Raw genomic sequence first — 23432 nt, 5'->3', positions numbered from 1 at the left:
TTCCAGAGGGCGTGGTTGTCAGATTATGACCCGCTGTGCTCCTTGCAAGAGGACCCACTCTGTATGTCAATGTAGTCTGAGGTACCGAAAACACAAAAATCCTTAGTGTGAGATGATTATACACTATTTAAAACATGTTTATTATATTATATTCAATTTCTGCCACTATATCTCCCATATCTGTCTTTGATATATCATCACTGAGTCTGTGTGTTCAGTTAGTGAGGAAATTTTGATATCAGGGGGCAAAAAGTTCTGTACTTTGGTTGTTGTTATAGAGAAAGACTGTAAAGAGACCTTGGGAAAAGAACCCTGTCACTCAAAACAAGTGTTCTCTTCGCTCTAGCGATGTCTTCTGAGTGGAGCTTAATGAAGTCCTTCAAAGGGGAAGAAACCACATTGTGAGTAATTGTACTTACTGACTTAGAAATATTACAGTTTTTTAAATTAAAATGACATTTGGAGTGCAGTAATCACAGTCGTGGTGAGATTTGCTGTCCTGGCGTTTCAAGGCTTTTTTAAATAGATGGAGTTGAATGCAGTAATCAAGAAAGAACATAAGGAGCTCATCTGTATTTAAATAATCATGAATATGTCTGAGGTTTGTGGGATTAAATAATGTTTTCATTTTAGAGTTTGTCAGCTTTTAGTTTTTTCTATTGCTCAAGCACATTTTTTGAAATACTTTCTCAAAACATTAACTGCAATCACCAAATAAATAAAATACTTAAAATATTTCCTCCTCCATGTGTTTTAAGGAATACTTTTAATTATGCTAAAATGTACTTTTTCATGGTTTTCCTGCATAAAATTAAAAAAAAACTAGGGTCTGGAAGCAGATCTGAATAATTGTGGATCTGGCGTCTACTGCGCCCACCCCTGCTGCTCATGCTACGATTCACCTCCGCTTTCCATCATATCTGCTATGATGGTGTTTTTGCGAGAAGTGGTAGGAAGCTCCAGGGTTTAGTTTACATCACAAAACTTAACTCTCTACCATGTTTGATGTCAAACTTTAACTTTGCTAATGCTAAATCTGCTCTTTGTACTGACAAGTCCGCTCTGCACTGAGGATTCAGGTCTCCTTGCCGGTGTCGTGTCAAAGTCTGTTTCTCCGTTGATGTGTTTTTTCTGTACTAGACAGCGATTGGTTTTCCTATCAGTGACATGCCTAATCTAGTTTGCACAGCATACTCAGACTTTAAAGTAATGCACAGACATCGCTCCGTTCAGTAGAGCGGTGGTGTCCGAACTTTTTTGAATTGGGGCCAGATCCAATACGCTTCTTTCTTCAAATATGTTTTTAAAAAAAAACAAAAAACAAAAACACAAACAAATGGGACAAATGCAACTGTTTCTTCTTTCACTGAAATTTATTCAACTTTCCACTGCTCTTAAAAGCTCTGGTCCTCACTGCCGACACTTCTTTCTGTGGCCATGTCTTAGCAGAAAATGTCATATGCTTGTTTGCGAGTTCTGCCTGTGCAGTTCCTACTCGATCTATGTATGGCAGTCCTACTATTGTAAGGTAAAGGGAAAAAAAGCAAAGTGATTTTGCTTAAATAACCAATATTCTTAAAAAGTCAAGCAGAGAGCCGTTTAAAATCTGTCCAGGGGCCACATTTTGCACCAGGGCTGAACTTTTGACATGCCTGAAGTAGAGGAATGTGAGAACACCTCTCTAGTGACAAGTTTAGTCAAAGTTACAGAAAACACATTATCTGTTTCTTTATGTTGTTTCTCATAAAAAAATACAAACAGTAGGAATAATAATTATACATTTTATCTGTAGGCACCTTTCAACGCACTCAAGGACGCCTTACAAGAGACAGTTGTAAACAAGCCGCAATGCATCCATACATCATAAAGACAAACAATCATTAATATACCATAATAAGTTCATATAAGAACCTGACAAAATCACTGTCATAAAAACTAGTATAACAGAATCATCATCAGTGTGTGTCGCCATAAAATCAGAGTGAATTTGCCAGCTTGAAAAGATGTGTTTTAAACATTTGACAGATATGACATTTGAGTATATGTTGAACACATTTACAGGTCACTTCTGATCAATACAGTGGGTTTCACTTTCATGCATCAGCCTTATTAATTGTCAGGTTGCGTCTGTAGCAAGTCCTTTTTGATGTTACTGTCAGACTTTTTAAATGTGAAAAACTTTCTGTGCCTTTCTATTATTTGTCCTCTGGTAGTTTTTATTTCCTGTGTTACTAGGATACACATTGGCATCAGACAATGTTGCTCTGTATTTTTATCAAAGGGTAAAATAATTGCCTTGTGACAAGTATAATGAAAGAGAGATTAAAATCATGGAAGCTCTTTTGCTTTACAGGTGGATAAAGAAGCTGATGTTTATGTAACTAACTGTGCGCCTTGATTTAAAAAACTAACTTAAGTTTCCATCTTTTTCTTAGTTTGAGAAAGAGAAGCAGCACGACATCCGTTCCTTCTTCTCCCCGAGCACCAGCAAGGAGAAGAAGAGGAAGAGAGCTGAGGATGAGGAAACATCTCCCTCCATCTCCTCAGAGACGGCCGCCGCACCATCTGGCAGTGAAACAAGCTCTGACAAATTAAAGGAGAAGAAAGAAAAGTCCCATTCTGAAATCTCGGCACCAGACCAGGACTTCGCCCCCCAGCTCAAGAGGGTCCGGACACCAAAGCCCAGCCCGAGTCCCAGGTCCAGATTTGGTGGGAAGCGAAGGTCGGCTGCTGGCTCCTGTAGCCCCAGCACCCAGGTCTCCCTCATGGCCCCACGAAAGCTGTCAGAGCCCGATGCTTGTGCCCGTGAGAAGTGGAACTGTGGGGCCTGCACCTACGCCAACAGCAGCCTGCTGCCTTACTGCGAGATGTGCGAGTTCCCGCGCTTTTCTCCTGCTGTCCAGTCAGGTAGGAATTTTCTTTTTTTTTAACATTGTTTTTTTTAAACAATCACTGGGTAAATAAAGAGGAAAAATAAATAGGCAAACAAATAAACAAAAAATTAAAAATACAAGAATTAACAACTAAACAAAAAATAAAATAAAATAAACTATAACATGACAATTAAAAAATAAGTAAAGAAAAAAAATATATAATTTAAAAAAAGGTGTTGGTGCAGTATAGGTTTGTCCAATGACATTTCCAGGAAGTCATTCCAGGCTTTCCATGTTGTAAAAAATCTCTGTGGTGTACCTCTTACATTGTACATCATCTTTTATTAGGATATACAGTAGCTGAGTTCATTTATCCACCATGGGTGGCTGGGTGGGTCCTCATTAATCCATTTGGACAAAATACATTTGTTTGCTTCTGTCATGGCCAGCCAAAAAACATAGCTGAATGTACTGAGTTAAACTGACAGTTAGAGTAGTCTCAAAGATGTACTATGGAAAGTGATAAACAGTCAGGTGGGATTAACAAAATTAACAAATCATCTGATCTGGTCACCTGCACTGTGCGTGTCTGCTTGTGTGTTCCACTTTTTGTTCCTATATGAACACACTAACTTCATTTCAATGCAAACTGGATTCCAGTAAGAAAAAGACGATAATGCAGCTGCCTCTTACTTGAAATGAAGCACCTGAAGCTGAAATCCATTCATATCTTTATTTTCCTTCCTGTCAATATCAATCGTAGCAGTCTGTTGACATAATACTTTTGAACAGCATTACAGATTTCACCAGATGGAGATGCGTGATAGCGAAAGATGGAGGCAGGCTTGCCAGAGTCTGAAATAGCACTGCTCTGAGAATATTGTCTCTCTCTCTCTCAGATGACAAGGACACAGTATAATTCTCACCTGTCAAACTGAGAGAGAGAGAGAGAGAGCGGGAACAGGCTCTTACTATTGCTGCAAACGTCTCGCACAAAGTTAGGAAAAGTTGAGCCGGCTCTAGCTGATATCTCTGACAGCCTATGATTGTATCTTGCAGGAGAGAGGGGAGGGAAGTCATTATGACCTGGCAGGCTGCAGGTCCGCGCTCTTTAAATGTCTGAGATGCATCACATCGGATCACGGGGTTGAAAAAATATCCTCAACTTTGACGCGGTTTCAGCAGTGATATTTAAGCAGCGTTAGTGTTTAGTGTTTCTTTGGGTGCAGGATGTTGGGCTGAATTTTATATTCATATTGACGTTAGAACGTTTGTAATTTAAAATCAGACAAACCTATATATCTGCACACATGGATCAGTGTTTGTGCTTGTTGCTTCTTCTGCACGCTGACACAGCCTCCCACTGACAATCATCTGAAAAAATGAATACACCAACAGGTGGCAAAGAGGATTAACTAAACAGAGAGCCATGGCAGGTTAGAGTATACAGAAATGAAATAGGTGCCTTGTTTGCTTCATTAATTCACTGACTGTTTACATACTGCACATACGCTAAATATCACAAAATATCTGTAGGGGAAGAAAAAAGATTAGAAAGAAAGATTCTACCAAGAAAAAGCAATTTGTGTGAGCTAAGTTACGGTCGGAAATTGAAAGGTCTCATTGATTAACCCTCAAAGACAGCCGCCCGTGGCTAAAAATAGCTGCCATTCTAAAATGTTAAATAACTTTTAAATCAATAATCCCATCAGCATGCTTTGAAAAGGCATGTTAAGTGGAGAATCTCCGCTTCCCAGTGATCACATAAGCCCTGTTTGGATGTACATAAATATTAGAATACACATGTTTTTCACTGAAAAATGCTTCGGATTATCTTATGATAAATGGCTGTAACTTGTTAAGGTGAGAGGAAGACTGAAATTCATTTGGAAGTTCAAAACATTTATCAACAACTTTCTAAATGAAAAAAAATACGGGAAGTTCACATAAAAACACAAATTTTTAATGGCTTTTTTAAAAATTCAGTTAAATTCATTCATTATTACACAAAGCAAGGGTAAAATTGTGACTTTAAATGAGTCAGACAGAAACTTGGGGTACTTCTGAATCAAATGATGCTAGAATTGGTTAGAAAATCAAAATAAATACAGGAGAGTCATGCACTCCTAGAATTGCTCTAAGTCTTTGATGGTTAATTCACTGAATTTTATGTACTTACCTTTAAAAGTGTGTTTTTGTGGTGCTGGTAGGCATGTTTTTTGCAATGTTATCTGTTTCCCCCTTGTTCCACTCTGTAACCTAAGCTAAGCTAATCAGTCTCCTGGCTGTAGCGTCATATTTTGTCTAACTCTCAGCAAGAAGGCAAATACAATTGCCGTCATAGTTAGGGGGCGTACAGTTGTGATAATAGAGCATATCAGTGGCAAAAACAAGAACTTTTAATGGGCGTAAATTGACGGTGCAAACATGCCCTGAGTGTTTCCATTGTAGCCTAGCAGCTGCCCACACTCAGTACTGGACCAATTTAAGAAAAAATGCACACAAACACATGGGAAAATAGGGTCCAGGTAAAAACAGTGGAATTTTAGGTGTATTTGATGTGCAGAAAGTCACACGGCGACTCTTCAGCGTGGTAGCGAATGCTTTGTTTTCCCCCTCAGTGAAAAAATATATGATGTTTTGTGAGGGTACAAATACTGACTGTATCAGTAATAGGTATTTCAAAATGTTGAACTATTTCTTAAAAGACATGTTTTATAACTGTTCAGCACCACAACTAACATAATAGTTGAAAGAAAACAGTTTTTAAGGTCATGAAGGAAAATACTCAAGTACAATCAAGTGAATTCAAGGAACCAGAATGCAAAGGGATGGTGAGGATGACTCAGGACTGAACGACCTCAGTGTGAGCTGGAGGGAAACATTGCATACAGATATTTTTTTATTATTATCTGACAAATTATAGGTTTTTATATTTTATAACGTAATTAAACTTTTGTGTGGAGGACACGTTATCAGAGCATCGAAATGACCAATGACACTGACTTAAACAAATTTTTGCAAATGTTGATTGAATGAAGGACCAATTGATTTCTTTTACTGATTTTTCTAAATAGCCCTCATGTAAACTACACGTCCTAAATAAGAATCTAAATTGCATAAAACCAAAATATTTTTCAATAAAGGAATTTTGCCACACTAGGTAATTAGATAGACAGGTAGAAAGATGTGCATTTATCTCTCGATTGTTATTATTATTTTTCAGTGGTGCCAACTTGTCATTTTTCAGTAAAAATCAACATTTTAAATGCAAAATAGGTCATTTTTGAGATTTTTGTGGATCTGATGAGTTTTTCAAAAGGGGGGGTGATGAGTGCTGCGAGTACAGAGCCACGCAGGGGTAGTTTTTAACTGCCCGCATGGTAAGAATCTTTTACAGTAGCTTTATGATAAATTTGTGGCTTATATGATGGTGTGTCAAGTGTGGGGCTGTGAATTACCCTGATAAGGCTGTTTTTATTTGTAATGTAATGTAATTTTATAGAGACAGGGACATCAACCTTACATGTAACAAGGAGAGATGCATTATACCAGGTTTTATCAAAGCTGCTATTTTCTGCCCATAATTGCTGGGGCAGGTAGATGGAATAAATAAATTAATGACAGAAATTGACTGAATAAAGTTAGCCAACGTTAGTCAGTGTTTTCCTCTGCGCTGCTGCTTGTACTTAGTAACATTAAGACGTATTTAAGCTCTATTCAGTAAAAATGACAACTGGACAAATACAATTATAACGTTCACAATTATTTTGTAAAAATTAGTTTGTTGATGTGAAACTTGAATAAATACAGCTTTTAAAAGGAGATATTTGTAAATGTTTTCACAACAATATAAAATAGATATTAGAGAGGGCATTGTGATTATTACATATAGTAGGCCTTTAAAGCAACTATTTTTTTAGAGATGTTTTTCATCTGAAAGGTTATATTAAAGGTTGATTTAATGATTGTGTACTAGTGAATTTGTATTTATTAAAAGGTAGTGTAATGGAGAACTGAATGCCTTTAAAAACAGTTCAGTGATTTTTTTTATGATGAAGATTTCTTTGTTTCGCTTGCACAAATAAAAACGAAATAAGCATATCTAAGCGATGTCTTTTAATTAACCAAGCAGCAGTTGCAATCTAAAAAAAAACCTTTTACTCGCTACAAAGTACTTTGATAGAGTTTTGGACCCAGCTCAACACTCTCTTGGCAGTTTTTTTTAACTGTGTTGAACTAACATCCCCTTTACATTACTTTTATAGCAGTAAGATTACTTTAATTAGAGGGTATTTCTATCTATATCCTCATGCTGAAATTGACTGGAAATACACATTTAAAAACTAATTTTTAACTTTCCAGGAGGTATGCCCCCAGATCGCCCTAGAGGGTTCACCTTTTTGTCACCTTTGTCACCCCTGATGAGTTTGCATCCCTGCTTTTTGCTGTAAACACATATACCGTACATGTGCAGCACCCAGTATGACGTTCAATGTTTTTTTTTCTGTGTGAATGACTTTCAAGTTGCATTATGCAAATATGGGATCTATATTTAGTGTGAGTATAGAATAAATATTGGCTCTGCTGGAGGTTTGTTTGCTGCTCAGTCCATTGGCAGTGAGGACGGTGCACTTAGAACACATACAGTTCAAACAAGCAGTACCTCTGCGTTTGAGCATCAGCGAAAACACACACCCACACGCTCACCCACACACACATATCTGTTAACAGAATTCACCCCCCATTTCATTCTCAGCTGCAGCAGATGCTTGATAACTATTCAGCAATCACACTCTCCTCTTTGTCACAAGCGCCACTCTGCATTCACAGCAGCAGGCTGTGTCAGCTCGCTAGACGGGGAATTTAACAACCTGCTAAATTTGTAAATGACAGACTGAGCTGAGAAATAACAACTGTATTTATGGAGATATCTCTCAACTTGGCACTGCAATCCTCAGCTCGTGGAAATGTTAGAAAATAATCAGGTCAGAGCCTACAGTATGACATGAGAGATGGTATCCCTTCAAGAGCAACAATTTCTCACAATGACAGAGAAGAAAGTTGTGACACTGGCTCAGAAGTCGTGTCACTGGCATTAAGACGTGTTGCAGAGGATCACAGAATACTGACGCATGATGCAACGACATCAGGGCTTCATTTTCAAAGAAAAGGAACAGAGGAAGCATCATTTGGCTTCAACTGTCTGTGGATTTAAGCAGCATGGCAAAAATACAGCAAGACAGCAGCTGTAGAGGAAGAATAGTCAGCATACAGAAGGATATTGGTCTGTTGTACCAGGAGGCGTTTGTACCAGAGTGAACTGTAACAGAATGAGATGCAAAATATAAGAAAGATTGCATGAATAAGAAAGACTTTTATGACTTGATGGAAAGTGTTTAAGCATGATGTGTGAAAGAGAAATGCTAAATGAAAATATTATTATGTTGGAGTAGTTAGCTAATGCTACTGTAGGTATTAAGTGAGTTAGTCAGACACGCTTACGTAACCCAGCTCATGTTCAAGCACAGTTGAATCCATGCCATGCTCTTTTGCTCTTGTGTTTTGCCTTTTGAAAGGCTAAAAGAAGAAACTGTCCTCCAAAGCCTTTTTCAGCTGTATGTTGAGTATTGCTCTTATTGAAGTGCCATGGACACCACTTTTTTCATGTTGGGAAATACAGTAGGCCTGCAGTGCCTAGCTATGGTTGCAAAGCTGTAATTAAACAATCGGTGTTTGTTGGAGGGGTTTAGTGTAAAATTGTAAAAGCAAAATTCTTTTAAATTTGGGGTAATCGGTTGAAGCTGCGGCTGGTTTTATAATGCCCAGTTTTCTTTTATTAAAGTTGTTGGCTCTCTTTGCTGTGGTGGCCTTCACTTCTCATATTTACTACAGGAAATTATTTCCTGTGCGCCAGGGAGGGAAACTTCCAAAATCACAACAGCTTTCATTAATTGGACACAAATTGAATCACTGTTGGGCTATATCGTCAGTAATCAAGAGCTGTTTTTAATCAAAGTGTCATGCGTTATAAACTCCTTTATGTGACAGGCTTTGGCATCTCAGGTGGTCTCGTCTGAGCAGTTTCCTGAAGTCGACCTAGCACCAGTGAACAACAAGACAGCTTCTGTTCAACCATTTTCAGGTTGAATCAGTGGTGTTGAGTTCCTGTGTTTGCAGCTTTTCGAGGCCGAGAGCGTGGGCACGGTTCAGTTCTTAAGCTCTTTCACCAGTAGACCAACAATTTGTCTCTCAGCACCTGCTGTGAGAGAGTATTCAGGAAGAGGGCAATTTGGTTATCTCCTGGCTCTCTGCAACTCTCAGCTAGCACTCTCTCCTTGTCCTGATTTTTTTTGGACTGATTTTAAGCATTTAAAGGTCGACTCCATCTGCCATCCTCTCCAGCTTTTTCAAATGGAAATTACTTAACTGTTACCAAAAAGCAGGAACATGATTATAACAATAATAGTAATAATAAATGAAAGGCATGTTTTCTTTAAAAATAATCCTATTTTTGTAGAAAAAAGGGCAATTCTTTCTTTTTAATTTTTGTCATTTTAAAGAACTCTTTGTTTGTTTGTTTGTTTGTTTGTTTTGTTTTTCTGAAATTTTTGTAAGGTATGTTTTCTTCAAAAATTCCCAAAGTGACAGCAGAAATTATTGTTGGATTTTAAAATGCCTTAAACACATCATGTGGGACGCTGAAATTGTGTTTGAACAGTTTGAATGTGATATGTGTAAAAAATGCCGGGCAAGAAAAAAAATGACAAATGAGCGAGCCCTGGCTGAAGACATTATATTCCTCTCTTCATAGCCACCAGACTCCTTTCACAAAAACAATGATTTTACCTCGCATAACACGAGAGTTGCTGGTTTACTGCTTCCTTGATTCGTTTATTTGTGTTATTGTGTGACTTTTAGATCCACACTAATGTAGCATCCACAGCAGTGCAGCAGTTGCTGAGCTTCTGTGCTGGTGAGGGGGTGAGAGAAATATAGCTAATTTGGAAGATCGATAACCCACAATTCTCAAAAAAGGCTTGGCTCAGTCACAGAGAGGAAATGTACATAAGGTGACATTTGAAAACATTTTTAAAAGGGCTCAGGAGAATAGCATTTTGGAGCTAAAACGTGTACTTTCAGCAAAATTTGAACGTTCAGAGTTAAATACACAAGAAACACTTTGATGAAGCTAAAGAATGATATTAAAAAAAGTAAAAATAACAGACCTGGCCCTGAACAACAGAGTATCTTTAACTGTTTGATATCAGACAGTATTTGAGGACCGAGTACTTTCCTTTTCTTTGCTACGTTTTTTGCCACAGGCTGCAGCTGTTTCACTCCCTGCAGACTGCAATGAAAGCTTTTCCTGTTTTATTCAAGCACTGGAGTGTGTTACTTTTCATGTGAGTCCTCATAAGCTCATGCCGTTGGCTCATGCGTAGGATCACATGCTTTTTCCAGTGTGTTTGTGTGTAGTAGTGTGTTTGTGTGTGTCTGGAACCGAGACTCAATTTTGGAGTCTCATCAAGCCACTACAGACATAATGGGGCCCTGATTGGGGGGAAAACAAGAGGGTTGACGGGTAAAGTCGAGGCACGGCCCTGTAGGATTTCCCCGTTAACATCTTCCTCGGTGGGGACAGCTTAACACAAATTGAGCCGTCTCTCTGCGGTCTCGCTCGGCTTGTTAGTGGAGGGGGGCAGCGGCGGGGCCAGGAGCCCGGAGACTCACATGACATTTGAGGGAGCCGACTAGAGGCTGGCCTTTTGAAGAAACAAGCCACAGAGAGGCAGGATCACTAATTAGCCCTCTGCGTCCCCGAGTCTCACAACTTACTGTCTTGTTAGATTTCACACCTCAAGTTCAACAAATAATGTGAAAGGATATGATTTAAATTTAACTAGGGAAGTAGGGAAAGGAAATTGTGTTGCACTTCTCTGGAGGAAGTTCTGTTCAGGCTGAAAATGACATTTACATGTGGTTATAAATAATTGTTTTCTTTCCTTCAGCTGCTACTCTGTCTTTTAGCTTTACCTTGATAATATACTTCAGTAGTGTCAAACCCTCAGTTTGTGAGCAGCCGTGCCTCAGATCAAGACTTAGAAGTAAAATTTTAAATAACGTGGAATATGAATGGCATTGGCATAATCCTTGCATCCATTAACATTTTCTTGGCTTAGATTCCTGCTTGACCTTCACAGAATTACAGCATTCGGTATGAATGAAAATGACATGAATGGTTCTGACTAGTGAGCCTAAAAGGTGCTGTAAGCTGATTCTTTAAAGCAAGATCTGCGATTGGCATCCCGCCATTATCAGCTGTTTGAATACTGCTCGCTGCGCCCGGCTGGAGCGGCGCACAGATGCAGCAATCGCTGACAATTATTTTGTTTAGGTTTAATTGCACACGATGCAGGCGGGCAATTAACAAAACAATGTGACACGAACATAATTCATTCTCCCGGCAAATTATATTGACGGTTTGATCGAGAGCTGGTGGAAGAGTGGAGGGGGGTGGCAGGTGTTCCATCTGCAGCCCTCTGCTTCACTGACGATGTGCTGCTGAGCAAGGCTCTGAGACCAAAATCTCCTCAGCAGTGTAGACGTTCAATTAGTGATCAGTTTAATCAGCCAACTATTTGGAATAGATCATCATTTTAAATATTTTTTTTTTTTACGTTGTTAATGCTTCCTTGTAAACATGAACATCCTCTTACATAAGTTGGGTGTGTTTCCCTGCTAACATCTATTCATCTATTCATCTATTTTCCCCAATCACATCCTCTGAAATTGTCAGTAAAGGACTTATGATAGCTAATAACATCACTAATGAGCCATATTGAGTTTTACTTTCATGTCAGCAGTCATTTTGTCACACTCTTCAGTTGATGGATATCTCGCCAGGGAATGAAACTCTTCAAAGTCTGATTACACTGTGCACCTCGGCCAATAAAGTAATCTTAATCTTTCTCTCCCTCCCTTTTTTCTCTGCTGGCTCAGAGCCACTCAGGCCTAAGCAACCCCCCTCAACCGAACGGGACCAGGCATGCGTGGTCCTCCCCAGCTCCGACAGCAAGCCAGAACTCAGCCGGGGAAAAGACCAGACTCCAAAACCACGCAAAGACAAACAGAGCGAGGAGGAGGATGAGCCTCTGAAAGACAAACAGAAACCAGGAGAAGCAGAGGAGGAGGACAAGCGGCAGCTCAAAGGCAAACAATCAGTGGGAGAGCGAGGCGACAACGTCGCTGGCGGTGGCGGCTGCCTCCCCCCCGACCACACACAGGGTAATCCCACCTGCAATCTTCTACTTTTCATATCTAGGGAAATTGGCTAGTGCCGCATTGTCACCTGCCCATATAATCCTGTTTAATATCATCACTTCAAACCAATAAGGGACTATATCTCATTCCATATGGGGCTGGGCATTATTATTCTTACTATTATTAGTATCTAGTTGGGGATATTGCCTATTTCTGCACTCAGGAAGCTACAGGAGATATTGAATAAAACTTATCTCCAGAGTGCAGCTTGTTGAAACAAGAGACACCAAAATACACACAAGGTTTGAGGTTCAATCACTGTCCAGTAGACAACCCATGAGCTTCTGATTGGCTGTTTTTTAATAAAGTGGACTGAGGTCTCATTAGATAAAAGGGACACCAACTTACCCTTGAAACACAACCTGCTTCCCCTGCTCTCCCCATCCACTCCGGTTATACGTGTACATGTCTGCGAGTCTCTGAGGCTTGTGAAGAAACAAATTCCCAATTACACAGTGTGTAATATTGCAAATTAAGACCTCTGTGTTCAAGTAGTTGTGTCTCAAAGGGATACACATTGCAATAAATTGCGCTAATTACAAAGAACTAATTACACCGTGTGCAATATGAAGTGCCTTAAAAAAATTGCCAGACTAGCAGAGTCTAAGAAAAGCCTGTGACCTGGGTGTTGCCTCTGAAAGCGTGCAGACATTTTGGGTCAGAGTTATTGAAGGATGAAACTGAGCTGGTAGCAGTTCAGGGCTGTTTTTAAAGCTTCTTTGTCAGATACTTAACATAGGAACGAATATTGCACAAGCCATTTAGGTTTTAACAGGCAGGCTATCAACCCCTATTACCCTTTAACATCCTAAGATCAGTGTGCAACAACTTGGCAGATTCCTTTCCTTCAAAGACACACACACATACACAGACACACACACACACACACACACTGACATCTATTAGTGGCCAGAGATTGTCAAGTGGTTAATTTCCCGTCTCTGTAGCTACCTGTGCCCCCCCAACGGTCTAGGATTGAATCCCACTGCAGCTTCCCCTGCAGTGCCTTCTGCACTGTGCCCCCCCACCCCTCTACTCTCAGGCGAAGAAATACTAAATGTGAGCTAAAGGCCCGCTTTCCTTTTTGAAAAACACCTCTATTTAGAGCGACTCTAGGGGAGAGATAAAAGCCTCACTGTCGATCAGAAATGGCAGCACTAAAGAGACACTGCTGGATGCCAACTTGGCCCCCCACCTCCCCTTTGGACATGTGCTTTCCCTGGAGTAAGCTAATGTCTGTCTGTCTTTCTGTCGTCGCTTTATCTACAGTATGTGTGTGTCTATATTATCAGTTTATATATGTCTATCTTTCCATTGTCTATTTTTTTTTGTCATATAGCTAGTTAGATGTCTTTTTTTGGCATTTCTGCTTTGATAATAAGAGAGATAGACAGGAAAAGCAGAGGAGAGATGTTGATAAGCAGAAAGGGAAAGATCAGAGGGTAAGGACTCAGCCTGTATGTTTTCTACCCCATGAGATAGGCGCTATCTATCTATCAATCAGTTGTCTATTTATCCCTCAATATTTATATCAATATCAATATTTATTGATATAACCCGTACACATATTGTGGGCACAAACCTCGAAAATCCACATTTCACTATTTTATATATATATATATTTTTTTTTTCATAAATTAAGTCTGTTGGTCCCCCTCGATGTCTATCACCGGGTCTTACCATTTCTCAACCAATAAAATGTACTTAAAAAAGCTTGTGACTAAACCTCCTATCTTCATTGGATCCTTATAAAAACACAACGTTTTTCTAATTCATGAAAAAAAGCAATTTTAGAGATAGGAGGTTTGCACCTGACAGAAACACGATGTGTGAATCAATGGCCCGAACCTAAATTCTAAACCTGTGAACTGGAGCTAAACATTTCTGGTAATAACCTACTCACTGTTGGCTATACTTTGTGTCATTTCCAGTGTGTATCACAATAGAAAATGTGTGTTCTGCTTTAAAAAGTAATAAGGACAGACAGACGGACTGCAAACTCTTCTTTTGAGTGGTTACTACTTAAGCTTATGACCTCGGTTGCACAGCTGATAACCTACGTGGTTTGTATACACGAGCGCACAGTTGATAGGTACAGTGGTTTGTTTACATGACGTTACAGAGGTGCATGTTAAACGGATTCAGTGTGGACAGAGACTCTTACTTGTGTTAGACCTACATATTTGCAAAGGGAAATATTTTAACAGGATATTATGACCGTAGGGATTTAAATATGTCTGGACCCCAGCAGATTTTCCAAGTCAAAAGCCGAATCAGAAAGCCTGAGCACAGCAGCGATGATGAGAAAGCTACTTGTTATGTGACACATAGAGACAGAGAGGGGGAGAGAAGGTGTAAATTGGTTTGTTGCACTGTGTTTCTGAAAATTATAACAACTTACTCAGAACGCTGCTTTGTCACTTTATTTCATGTCGTAGAACAAAACATGAAAATCTCTTCAGCTTGTGTTAACCACAAACCTCATTTATGGCTTCTAACCAAAAACCCTTTTAAAAAAATCCATTGATTTTAAGACGAGGGAACCAGAGGTGCTAAAATGCGAACAGATTTCTGGGTTTTAGAACTCATTAATGGGGTTCTTTATTTCTGTCCATATATCTATATAGGTAGCTATCTGCCCAGCTGTCTGTTTTCTGTCTATCTTTGTCGCTATTTATCTGTTTATCTAGATAGTAGGGTTGTCTGTCTGTCTGTCTGTCTGTCTGTCCATCCATCCCGTTGGTGCTTAGTTTGTTTGTTAGTTACATGCAGCTGCCACTCTGTCTCTGGCAGCGTGGATTTAGTATGAAACACAGCGGTTGTCCAATAAAAGTGACCTATGGGGTCAGGAGCGATGCCTAATGATTTTCCTCTACCTGCCCGTGGTTTTAGAAGGCAAACCGCAGAGCTGTCGGCCGCCCCCACCTCTTGATTGCTCTGAGATTACTTTCCTCACAGCACAGACAGGCAATCACTCCTCCTCCACCTCTCTCTCTCTCTCTCTCCCTCTCTCTCTCTCTCCTTACTGTCTGTCGCCTCATCTATCTGCATGACCCAAACACTCCAACATGTATACATGTTTGTTTGGATGTTAGTTCAAACGTTGCGGCACCATCAGCTGCACCAAACGTCTTCATACTTAAAGTGTGCAGTTGGAAACATTTTTTATATAAATATATCTATGTCTTTTGTTTCGATCCTGCAGAAGATGAGATGACTCAGTCCAATTAGGCGTTGTTTTCTTTCTCTCGCAGTAAAATAACAGATAAATCCCTTGGGGTGTTTTGAAGGCACTGTTCATACTGTGTAAGTGACAGTCTAATAAGACGGCTTTGTAAGATGAATTGCCCCCATCGTATAAATGGCCCACTTAATGCAGCTGGCGCGTTCCGCCACTGCAAACAGGGAAAGGGGGGGAAAAAAACTGCTTACAACAAATATAGGGTGCACATTGCAGAGCTGCTAGGTTTCATTACAGATGTAGAAGGACAGATAGATGGGATTTTGTGAAACGCGAGTGTCCTAAAGATGGTTTGGCTCCAGGTTTGTGGTGCTGCACAATGCCTTCGCCCGGTCGTCTCGATATTTTCAGACACAAAGTGGCCCATTCCAGCCGATGCCGGGGTGAGATCAGAACAGCGTGTACCAGACCCAGGGAAATTGCACCTGTGAGGGTGGCTACCATAAAAATGAAAGATATCAACATTGTACAGGATAGGTCAAGGAGAGGAAATGACTTAACAGGATGATCTCATTTTTAACAAAAAAGTTTTAGTATCAAATTGTATTAAAAAAAATTCCACAAATCAGTGGTTGAATATAACTTCTGTAAATTCTCAAATTAAAGCAGATGCCATCTGTGCAGGCAGTGCTGCGACGGTAGCTTAGTAATGATCATAAAAACAGCAAAGTGGAAGCAGGTGAAATGAATTAGTGAATGAAAACAGTATTTGTGTAAAAATGACAAACCTGGAGCAGCAGTATCTGCTAATGTTGCACTGAAGTGGAAATATAGTTGTTACAGATTTTATCCAGACAGAAAATAAAACAGAAATAAAAGTCTGTCTCTTATATAAAACTGTGAAGCAAAAGCCTCGTTATCTCTGCAGTTGAGGTAAATAGTTGAGGTACTTTTACTTTACCAAGTTCTTCTGTTTTATCCTCCTTTAGATTAATACTGATGGGGTCATTTTGGGTCTGAATGAGTTCTTGTATTTGTGATATATTTCCTTTTTTGCATAATTTTGCAAGTTTCAAATAATTAGGTAAACAGATTTATTCAGATGTTCAGCTGCCACAAACACTTTGTTTAGATTATGAAGCCTACACTGCCACATGAATCTACATGTTAACGTCAGGGAAACCTCTAATTCTGGTTAATTTCCCTCAATTTCGGATCATATTCGGATTCAGAACATGTGCGCTTGTAAAGATTTTGGTTCAGAAGTTATAATTGGTAGTTTTTCTCTGTTACAGACAATTACCAGCTGCAGTGGTGGTGTAGAGATGTTGCGATATGGAGGACTTTGAAGTGACGACCGATCAGAGCAAACTTAGCTTTTTTGGTAGCTGGGTTAAGAGGGAGGAGCAGGGGTGCTCTGTAGCTCACCTGGAAGAGCAGGCATCCCATGTACAAAGGCTATGTCTTTGCCGCAGCGCCCACAAGCAGCGCCCAAACATGGCCCTTTGCTGCATGTCGTCCCCTTTCTTCTTCCATCACATGTTATACCTGTCCTATCAAATAAAGGCAAAAAAGCCCCAAAATATAATCTTAAAATGGCCATACAGGTGGTCCAGCACAGACAGTATGAGACAAAGAATGTCTTTTGAACATTAAAGCATTCAAATATGTTTGACTAGAAAATTTAAAAACAACTATGAACCTGAAAATAAGCAGATCCTCTTTAAGGTTATGATCTGAATGTATTACACCACTAGAAGATGATGAGATGATAAAAAATTGTGAATTAGGCAAAAAAAATAAATAATTTATCCATGTAGTTCACGGGAAAAAAGTGTAGCAAATGCGATCAACAGAAAATCGGAAACGGAAATCAACTCTAGCCTTAACTGTATTTTCTGATATATTAAAGCCCCTTAAAAGTTCAAATCTTCAGTATTTTTCTGTAACATCGAATGTACATGACTGAATAGACTAAATTGAATCAAAGTTCAGGACAAACGTCCTTGAATATTATTCATGATCACTCAAACAACCCACACCTATCATCACGTTTCCATTCAAACATCGTTGAACTGGTGCATGGAAGTACATGATTTCATCCTCTTCCAACTGAACCCCACCCACTTCAAACCAGTGACGAAAAAACACAAATTACAGAAAATAACCCCAAGACCTCAATGACTCATGATGAGAAGCTGATAGAGAAAATGTGTTTGCTTGTCCTTCAATATCTTGATATTGCAGGGCATGATGGGAAGGATGTCTTTGTTCCAGTGTGTTCTTCTGTCACTCGAGCCTCACAGCGTTTCAGTACAAAAGCTCATTCCGTCCCATAACAACCAGAAACCCGCTGCAGGTACATGGCAGCACCTGTTCAGTGGACACACTCATGTCACAGACATCAGCTTGTGTCAGTATTTTCTCCCATTAGCAAGCCAAACGGACACACACACACTCTGGTGAACACACGCCACACACACACACAGACAGACATGGCAGACAACTGGCCACACGAAGTGATTTAAGGCAAGTATTATCAGAGTGTTATAGGTCATTGTCTAAATGAAGCGTGGTCGAGCAGCGGCAGTCTCATTTCCACCGCCTGACCTTTTCTTGCTAGATGCTGGCAGGATGAGCGAGCTACATGGCTGACATTAATGACCTGCTCTCTCTCCTCTCCTCCTCTGTTTCTCTCCATCTGTGACTGTCACTTTATCTCTCTCTCTCTCTCTCTCTCTAGTGCTGCGTTTTCATCCTGTCGTTCAGCGAATTCTTGAGTGAACATGTGAAAAATAATTTGGAAGGTTTCTGCCAAAGAAATGGGCTCTCTGTGTCGCTTCAATGTATCACAAAACATGAAAAGGATACCTCAGCATACCAGGATATCTCCTTATTTGCTTCAAGTCTGAAAAATTGTCACTCAGTAAACGAGAGGGAGGTGTCTAGATTACAACATCACTGCCTGCCTTGGTGTTGTACACCACAAATGATGCATGATTTTGCAAATCTATTTTTTTTCCACCTAATATTTATTCAGAAACTTAAAATCAGCAGCCAGCATGGGATGTGTGTCCAATCAGGTCTAATTTTGAGACACTTGCTGTCTTTATTCTATGAATGTGGCATTCACTTTTGCTTTAGAGGTAGAAAACCTACAACTACCAGAATGCACTGCTCGCCACTGGACCAATAAATACTCCCACCGTTGAGTAATGTAATGCAAATTCGTCTGCTTGAAACTATGGCGGCTGTTGGTAACAAACAATCTTACATTACAGTTAAAAAGAAATATAAAATATTTTAATGACAACACTAGAATTAGCAACGTAGTGTCTTGGTTTGGTTTTACTGTTTGATGTGCAGGAAGTAGTGTGCCGCCTACTTCCTGTTCACTAACTCTTGCTATTACAGCTAAACTGTACACTAAAATATATTTCTGAAAACATTTTAGGAGAAAAATAGGTAGTGCAGTAACATAATTTTGATTTCTGGTTGACCTGTTTTACAGTTTGATCGCAATTTGGTCTGAGTTTGAGAAAGACTAAGAGGGAGGCAAGTCTGTCTCTTGATCTGATTCTATATTCTGTGTGTCCATGGTGGGCAATATGAAAGTGTGGAAATACAGCCTGTAGTTTGAGTGACAGCCAGGGGGAGGAAGCGCAACTCCGCAGAATTATCCATTTTGCATCATCGGACTGAATTTTTTTTTTAAAGATTTTTTTGTTTTAAACATTTTTATTTGATAGAACAAACTGCTTAAGAGTCAAAGGGGGATAGATGGGGGATGTTATGCAGCAAAGGCACTGGTTAGATGGAGGAAAGTTAACCACAAAATTGACAAATTCTTCCCACATTGTTTTGATACAAAGCTGGTTGAAAATGGACAAACTATCCCTTTAAATGCTTGTATTTTACTATGGCAACATTTTGGTGCTAAAAATTCATATTTATTACATTCCAAACAACCTGCACTGCTGCTTTTAGAAACATAAGTGTAAGTGTATAAGATTTTTAGACATGAAGGTCGGTTTTCATATAAACTTGTGAGTGCAGAATTGACTCTAATTCCTTTTTATTAAAATTTATGGAAATGCCAAAGATAATTACTTAAACATTTTCATTTCAGATTCCATAATCAAGTGTTTGTTATTAGGTAGTTCCAAACACATGTGTACACATTTTAATGATCTGCTACAAATGTCATATCTCCTCAATATTGTGCTGTGTGTAATAAATCTGCGAAGCCGCTGGAGTTTAATGTCTCTGCTAGTCATTGCATCACCAGAGGAGCAAACAGAGGTACCAATAAAGCAGTGAAAGCCAATAATGAGCCAATAATATATACTCAGTGAGATATCAGCAAGCATCTTCCTCTCTCCCTGCAGACCGGAGAGCCGCTGCGTGTCTGCCGTCTGCTGCTAATGACGATGATGAGGGCGATGATGGTGATGACGCCAGCGCCGCCCATCCCGTCTACCCGGGCCTGCAGTTCTGCGCCAGCCAGTACACAGACCGAATATATCTTTACTCCAAGGTACTGGTCTGTGTGAGTGTTTGATTGTGCATATTGGATAATGGTTAGACTCAGCTCATAATGGGACCAGGGTTGTTTTACTAATGATTTTTCCTGGCTTATTTTTTTCCTCAAGGTTGTGAATAGATGGTGCAGTAACAGGAAGTGTTATGTAATGCAACGCTTTTACCTCAAACGGCCTCTCTGTACTTCACTCTCATCAACTCTCACTTTGGTTTCTATCTTAATCTCTTGTAGTTGTTTTTTAGTCCTCCTAAGCTGCCATGCAACACCTGAGATTTACAAGGCAAAGCTTTGCAATATATGTTTTTTTTTATGCATACAATGTGAAAACTGTCAATGTCAATTTGTTGCTTTGACTTGCAGATGTGTTTCAGCTGCAAATGTCTGCTCTTGGATTTAGTTTAGTTTCCCATCAATTTCACTGCGTAGTATCAACACATTTCACTTTTCCCTCAGTAAACTGCATTCCTGCTCGTGCTGTCACAGTGAAGGAATTTGCCCTGCTGTAATTAAGGCTGGTTAAAAAGTGCAGTATGCGGTATTGCTGCCACTTGAAGTTGTTTTTGCATTTTACCTTATTTATCCTTATCAAAGTGCTTTGTAAATAAGCTTTATTTTTGGCTATTATTCGGTTTAATGTCCCTTTTTGATTAACAAAGATGATATAGTTTCAGACGAATGAAATACTTGTTTATTGTTCAATGCAGAACACAAATGGGCATCGAGGCGCAACAAAGGGGGCTGCTTTTTTTTACACTGAGACGCTTTGGATGTGTCTGGTTGCTATGATACAGAATATCGACAAAAGTAAAAATGTCAGTACAATTTAGAGCACTTGCTCTGGTTGAGGGGAAGGATGAAGCACGTAGGGAGAGTGGAGGGACCCGTGGGTCCATGTGGGTTCTGTTTCAGTTTCCAGGGATCCCATGGTCATGGAAAACCTGAAAAAGTCATGGAATTTTGATATGTACAATGATTTTTACAATAATCTTCTGTAGATAACATTCCATAACAACAACATCATTTTCTGTAGCTGTTTAGGTAACATAGCTTTAACATGCATCAGTGTGTGACAGCGTTTTGTTTACCATCATGTACGTTTCGTTGTTATCTACCTGGGTTCTTCTCTCTCCTTTCCTGTGTGCCACCGAGCTGAAATTATGTCTGAATCTTTAGTTTAAATCTGTTTGTTGAACAACTCCAGGCAAGTGGGGCAAGAAAAAAAAACAACTTTATTCTGGGTCCTTAAAAGTCATGGAAAAGTCAATGAAAATGTGTGGGAACCCTGAGTTTCTCCTCCATTGTTGTTAAGTGATGTGACGGTTGGTGGTATTTGTCCTGCCCTTCCTACATTGTGATTGGACGGCCGGATAAAAAGTGACAGCGACAACGCAGCGCTTTACCCAAAGTTTAAAAGCTCTTTTATGATTAAAAGCTCAGCGATGCATCACACGGCAATCCTCAGAGCTGAAAAAAAAGCCAACAGGGAAGTGCCAAAACATAATTTAGGACAAATTGCACTGAGTGACAGGCTGTCTGCCGATAGTGTCTAAGTCAGATCCTCCCATCGCTCCTCCGCAGCGCCAGCCTCTCGCCCAAATATGGTCAAGACCAAGATGGTGACAGTTGAAAAGCGGAACTTAATGCTTCAAAATGGGAGCCCACAAACCAATGGGTAACATCACGGTAGCTATGTCCATTATTTTAACAATCTATAGTTATGCTGCTGGCATTTGAATTACAGTATAAATGCACGGCGCTCCCATGAAAAAAAGAAAAAACGTAAACATAGCGCATGGGGTGGTTCCTCTTATTCCTGCCTAAGAAGACAAACGATTTGAAAAACAAGCATAAAGGTATTCTTACATTATTGGAAACATGGCCAAAAATTACTTTTTGTTGTCAAGAAGCCTGAAATAAAAACAAAAAGGGTTTCCTGCGCATTACAAAAAAGCTCTGCACACTTTCACAACTAGAAACTTGTCCATTTTCATCTTTCAAGCTGCACTTTGTGACATTTTTCTTTAAAAACACACTTAGGTTACACACTCAGGTTAAGACTAGCAACATTCACAACATGACCTCACAGATTCACTGAATTACATTTTCACAAAAAGTCATCAAGTCAAAAGTTCAAACAACACAACTGCATATAATTTATTCCTCCACTGAGAAGAAGCTGGACTGTCATATTTAATATGATGTCTGATATCATGTCACATGTTTGTTTACCAGTTACATTCAGAACTGTTATTCCTGCAGCATGTGTTGTGCAGCTTTAACTGTCAGGAAACAAGTTCTTTTTACTTTCTAAATGAAAGTCAGACGTGTCTGATGTAATAGTTTTTTTTATATCAGGTCTCCAGGCAGTAAGAATAAGTAAAACTGAAAGGGCATGTAGAGTTGTGATACCCACTCGATATTTCGTTCCTCACCAGCTTGTTCCTGTCATATTCAACTGCACAGTGAACAAAACATAATTAATTAGTTTTTTTTTTTCGCGGGAAGTCTCATTGAGATCAGGATGTCTTTATGAAGATAGAGCTGCAAACAACACTACAGTGAGAAAATAGGAGCAGCGCAGTTCTCTCACACATTGCTAATTAGCAAACAGGACAGATGTGAGGAAATAGTTACAGGCAACATTAAGAAAGTCAAAGTTTGAGAATGAAACTAATGGGGATTGAAAGAGCTCAAATTATTCCAGTTACAAGCTGCATTCTGGTAATCTTAGACTTTAAAAATGTGCCACATTGTTTCATTATAGGTTTGTGGAAATGTACTATTACTGAATGACCGTGGTGCTTGATGTTAGATCAAGAGCCTGTTTGAGTCATTCGTGATTATTATTGTTTTAAATTCTTTTCTCTGAGATTGATTGAACCCGTGTGGTAAAAGAGGAAAGAGAAGCTCTTCAGATCCATTTTTATTCTTCAGTTCAATACAAATGAAAGGTTTAGGAATTACCAAAGGATTACCAATCTGATTTAACAAAGATCTGCCCATCGTCAGGCCTCTTTCCAATGTTTCCTGTTTTATCTAACATCCTCCAGCACTCAGGAAGTCTCAACATTTTATCTAGTATACTTGGTGCACAAATGTTTGAAGTTTAAAAGGGCAGTCCACCAATGCGTGAAAGGACATGTAGGATCAAGGGCGCTTTCTTGCATCGAGTTCAACTGTCTTTGGATGTTTTGGATATTGTCGGTTCGGGCAGCATAATTAATCGCAAAAAAAAGAAAAAATCCCCGTCTTGATGAATATTTGTACGCAATCTAATTTCTAAATGAAGATGGTTCACTTGCTCTTATTTCCCAATGCATCCATGTCAGCTGCATTAGCAGTTTCATTTGCTATGTGTTAACCAACAGGATCCCCCTGAAAAAAAATCTTATTTATGTTATTTACCTAGTTTATGTGCACTTGTTTCATTTTAGCTCAGTGTGAGAGATGTTAATGTGTTAATTGTCCAAACAAGTGTATTTATTAATCCTAGTCCACTCAAAACCAAAGA

At 39.4% G+C, this 23432-nt stretch overlaps 1 protein-coding gene across 2 annotated transcripts in view; it reads left to right on the top strand.

Annotated features, from left to right (window-relative positions):
- zranb3 (zinc finger, RAN-binding domain containing 3) overlaps positions 1-23432 on the top strand; it is a 102263-nt gene that overhangs the window by 47310 nt on the left and 31521 nt on the right. For both annotated transcript variants that reach the window (XM_042513403.2, XM_042513402.2), the window contains exons 13-15: positions 2436-2907; positions 11877-12161; positions 19767-19915. In XM_042513403.2, the coding sequence (XP_042369337.2) occupies positions 2436-2907; positions 11877-12161; positions 19767-19915 (906 nt within the window). The remainder of the gene's footprint in view (positions 1-2435; positions 2908-11876; positions 12162-19766; positions 19916-23432) is intronic.

Source organism: Plectropomus leopardus, chromosome 24 (genome assembly GCF_026936395.1).
Source record: "Plectropomus leopardus strain MGB_pleo_1.0 chromosome 24, ASM2693639v1, whole genome shotgun sequence".
Lineage (NCBI taxonomy): Eukaryota > Metazoa > Chordata > Actinopteri > Perciformes > Serranidae > Plectropomus > Plectropomus leopardus.
The sequence above is the reverse complement of the archived record's forward strand: the minus strand, read 5'-3'. Positions and strand labels throughout refer to the sequence as shown.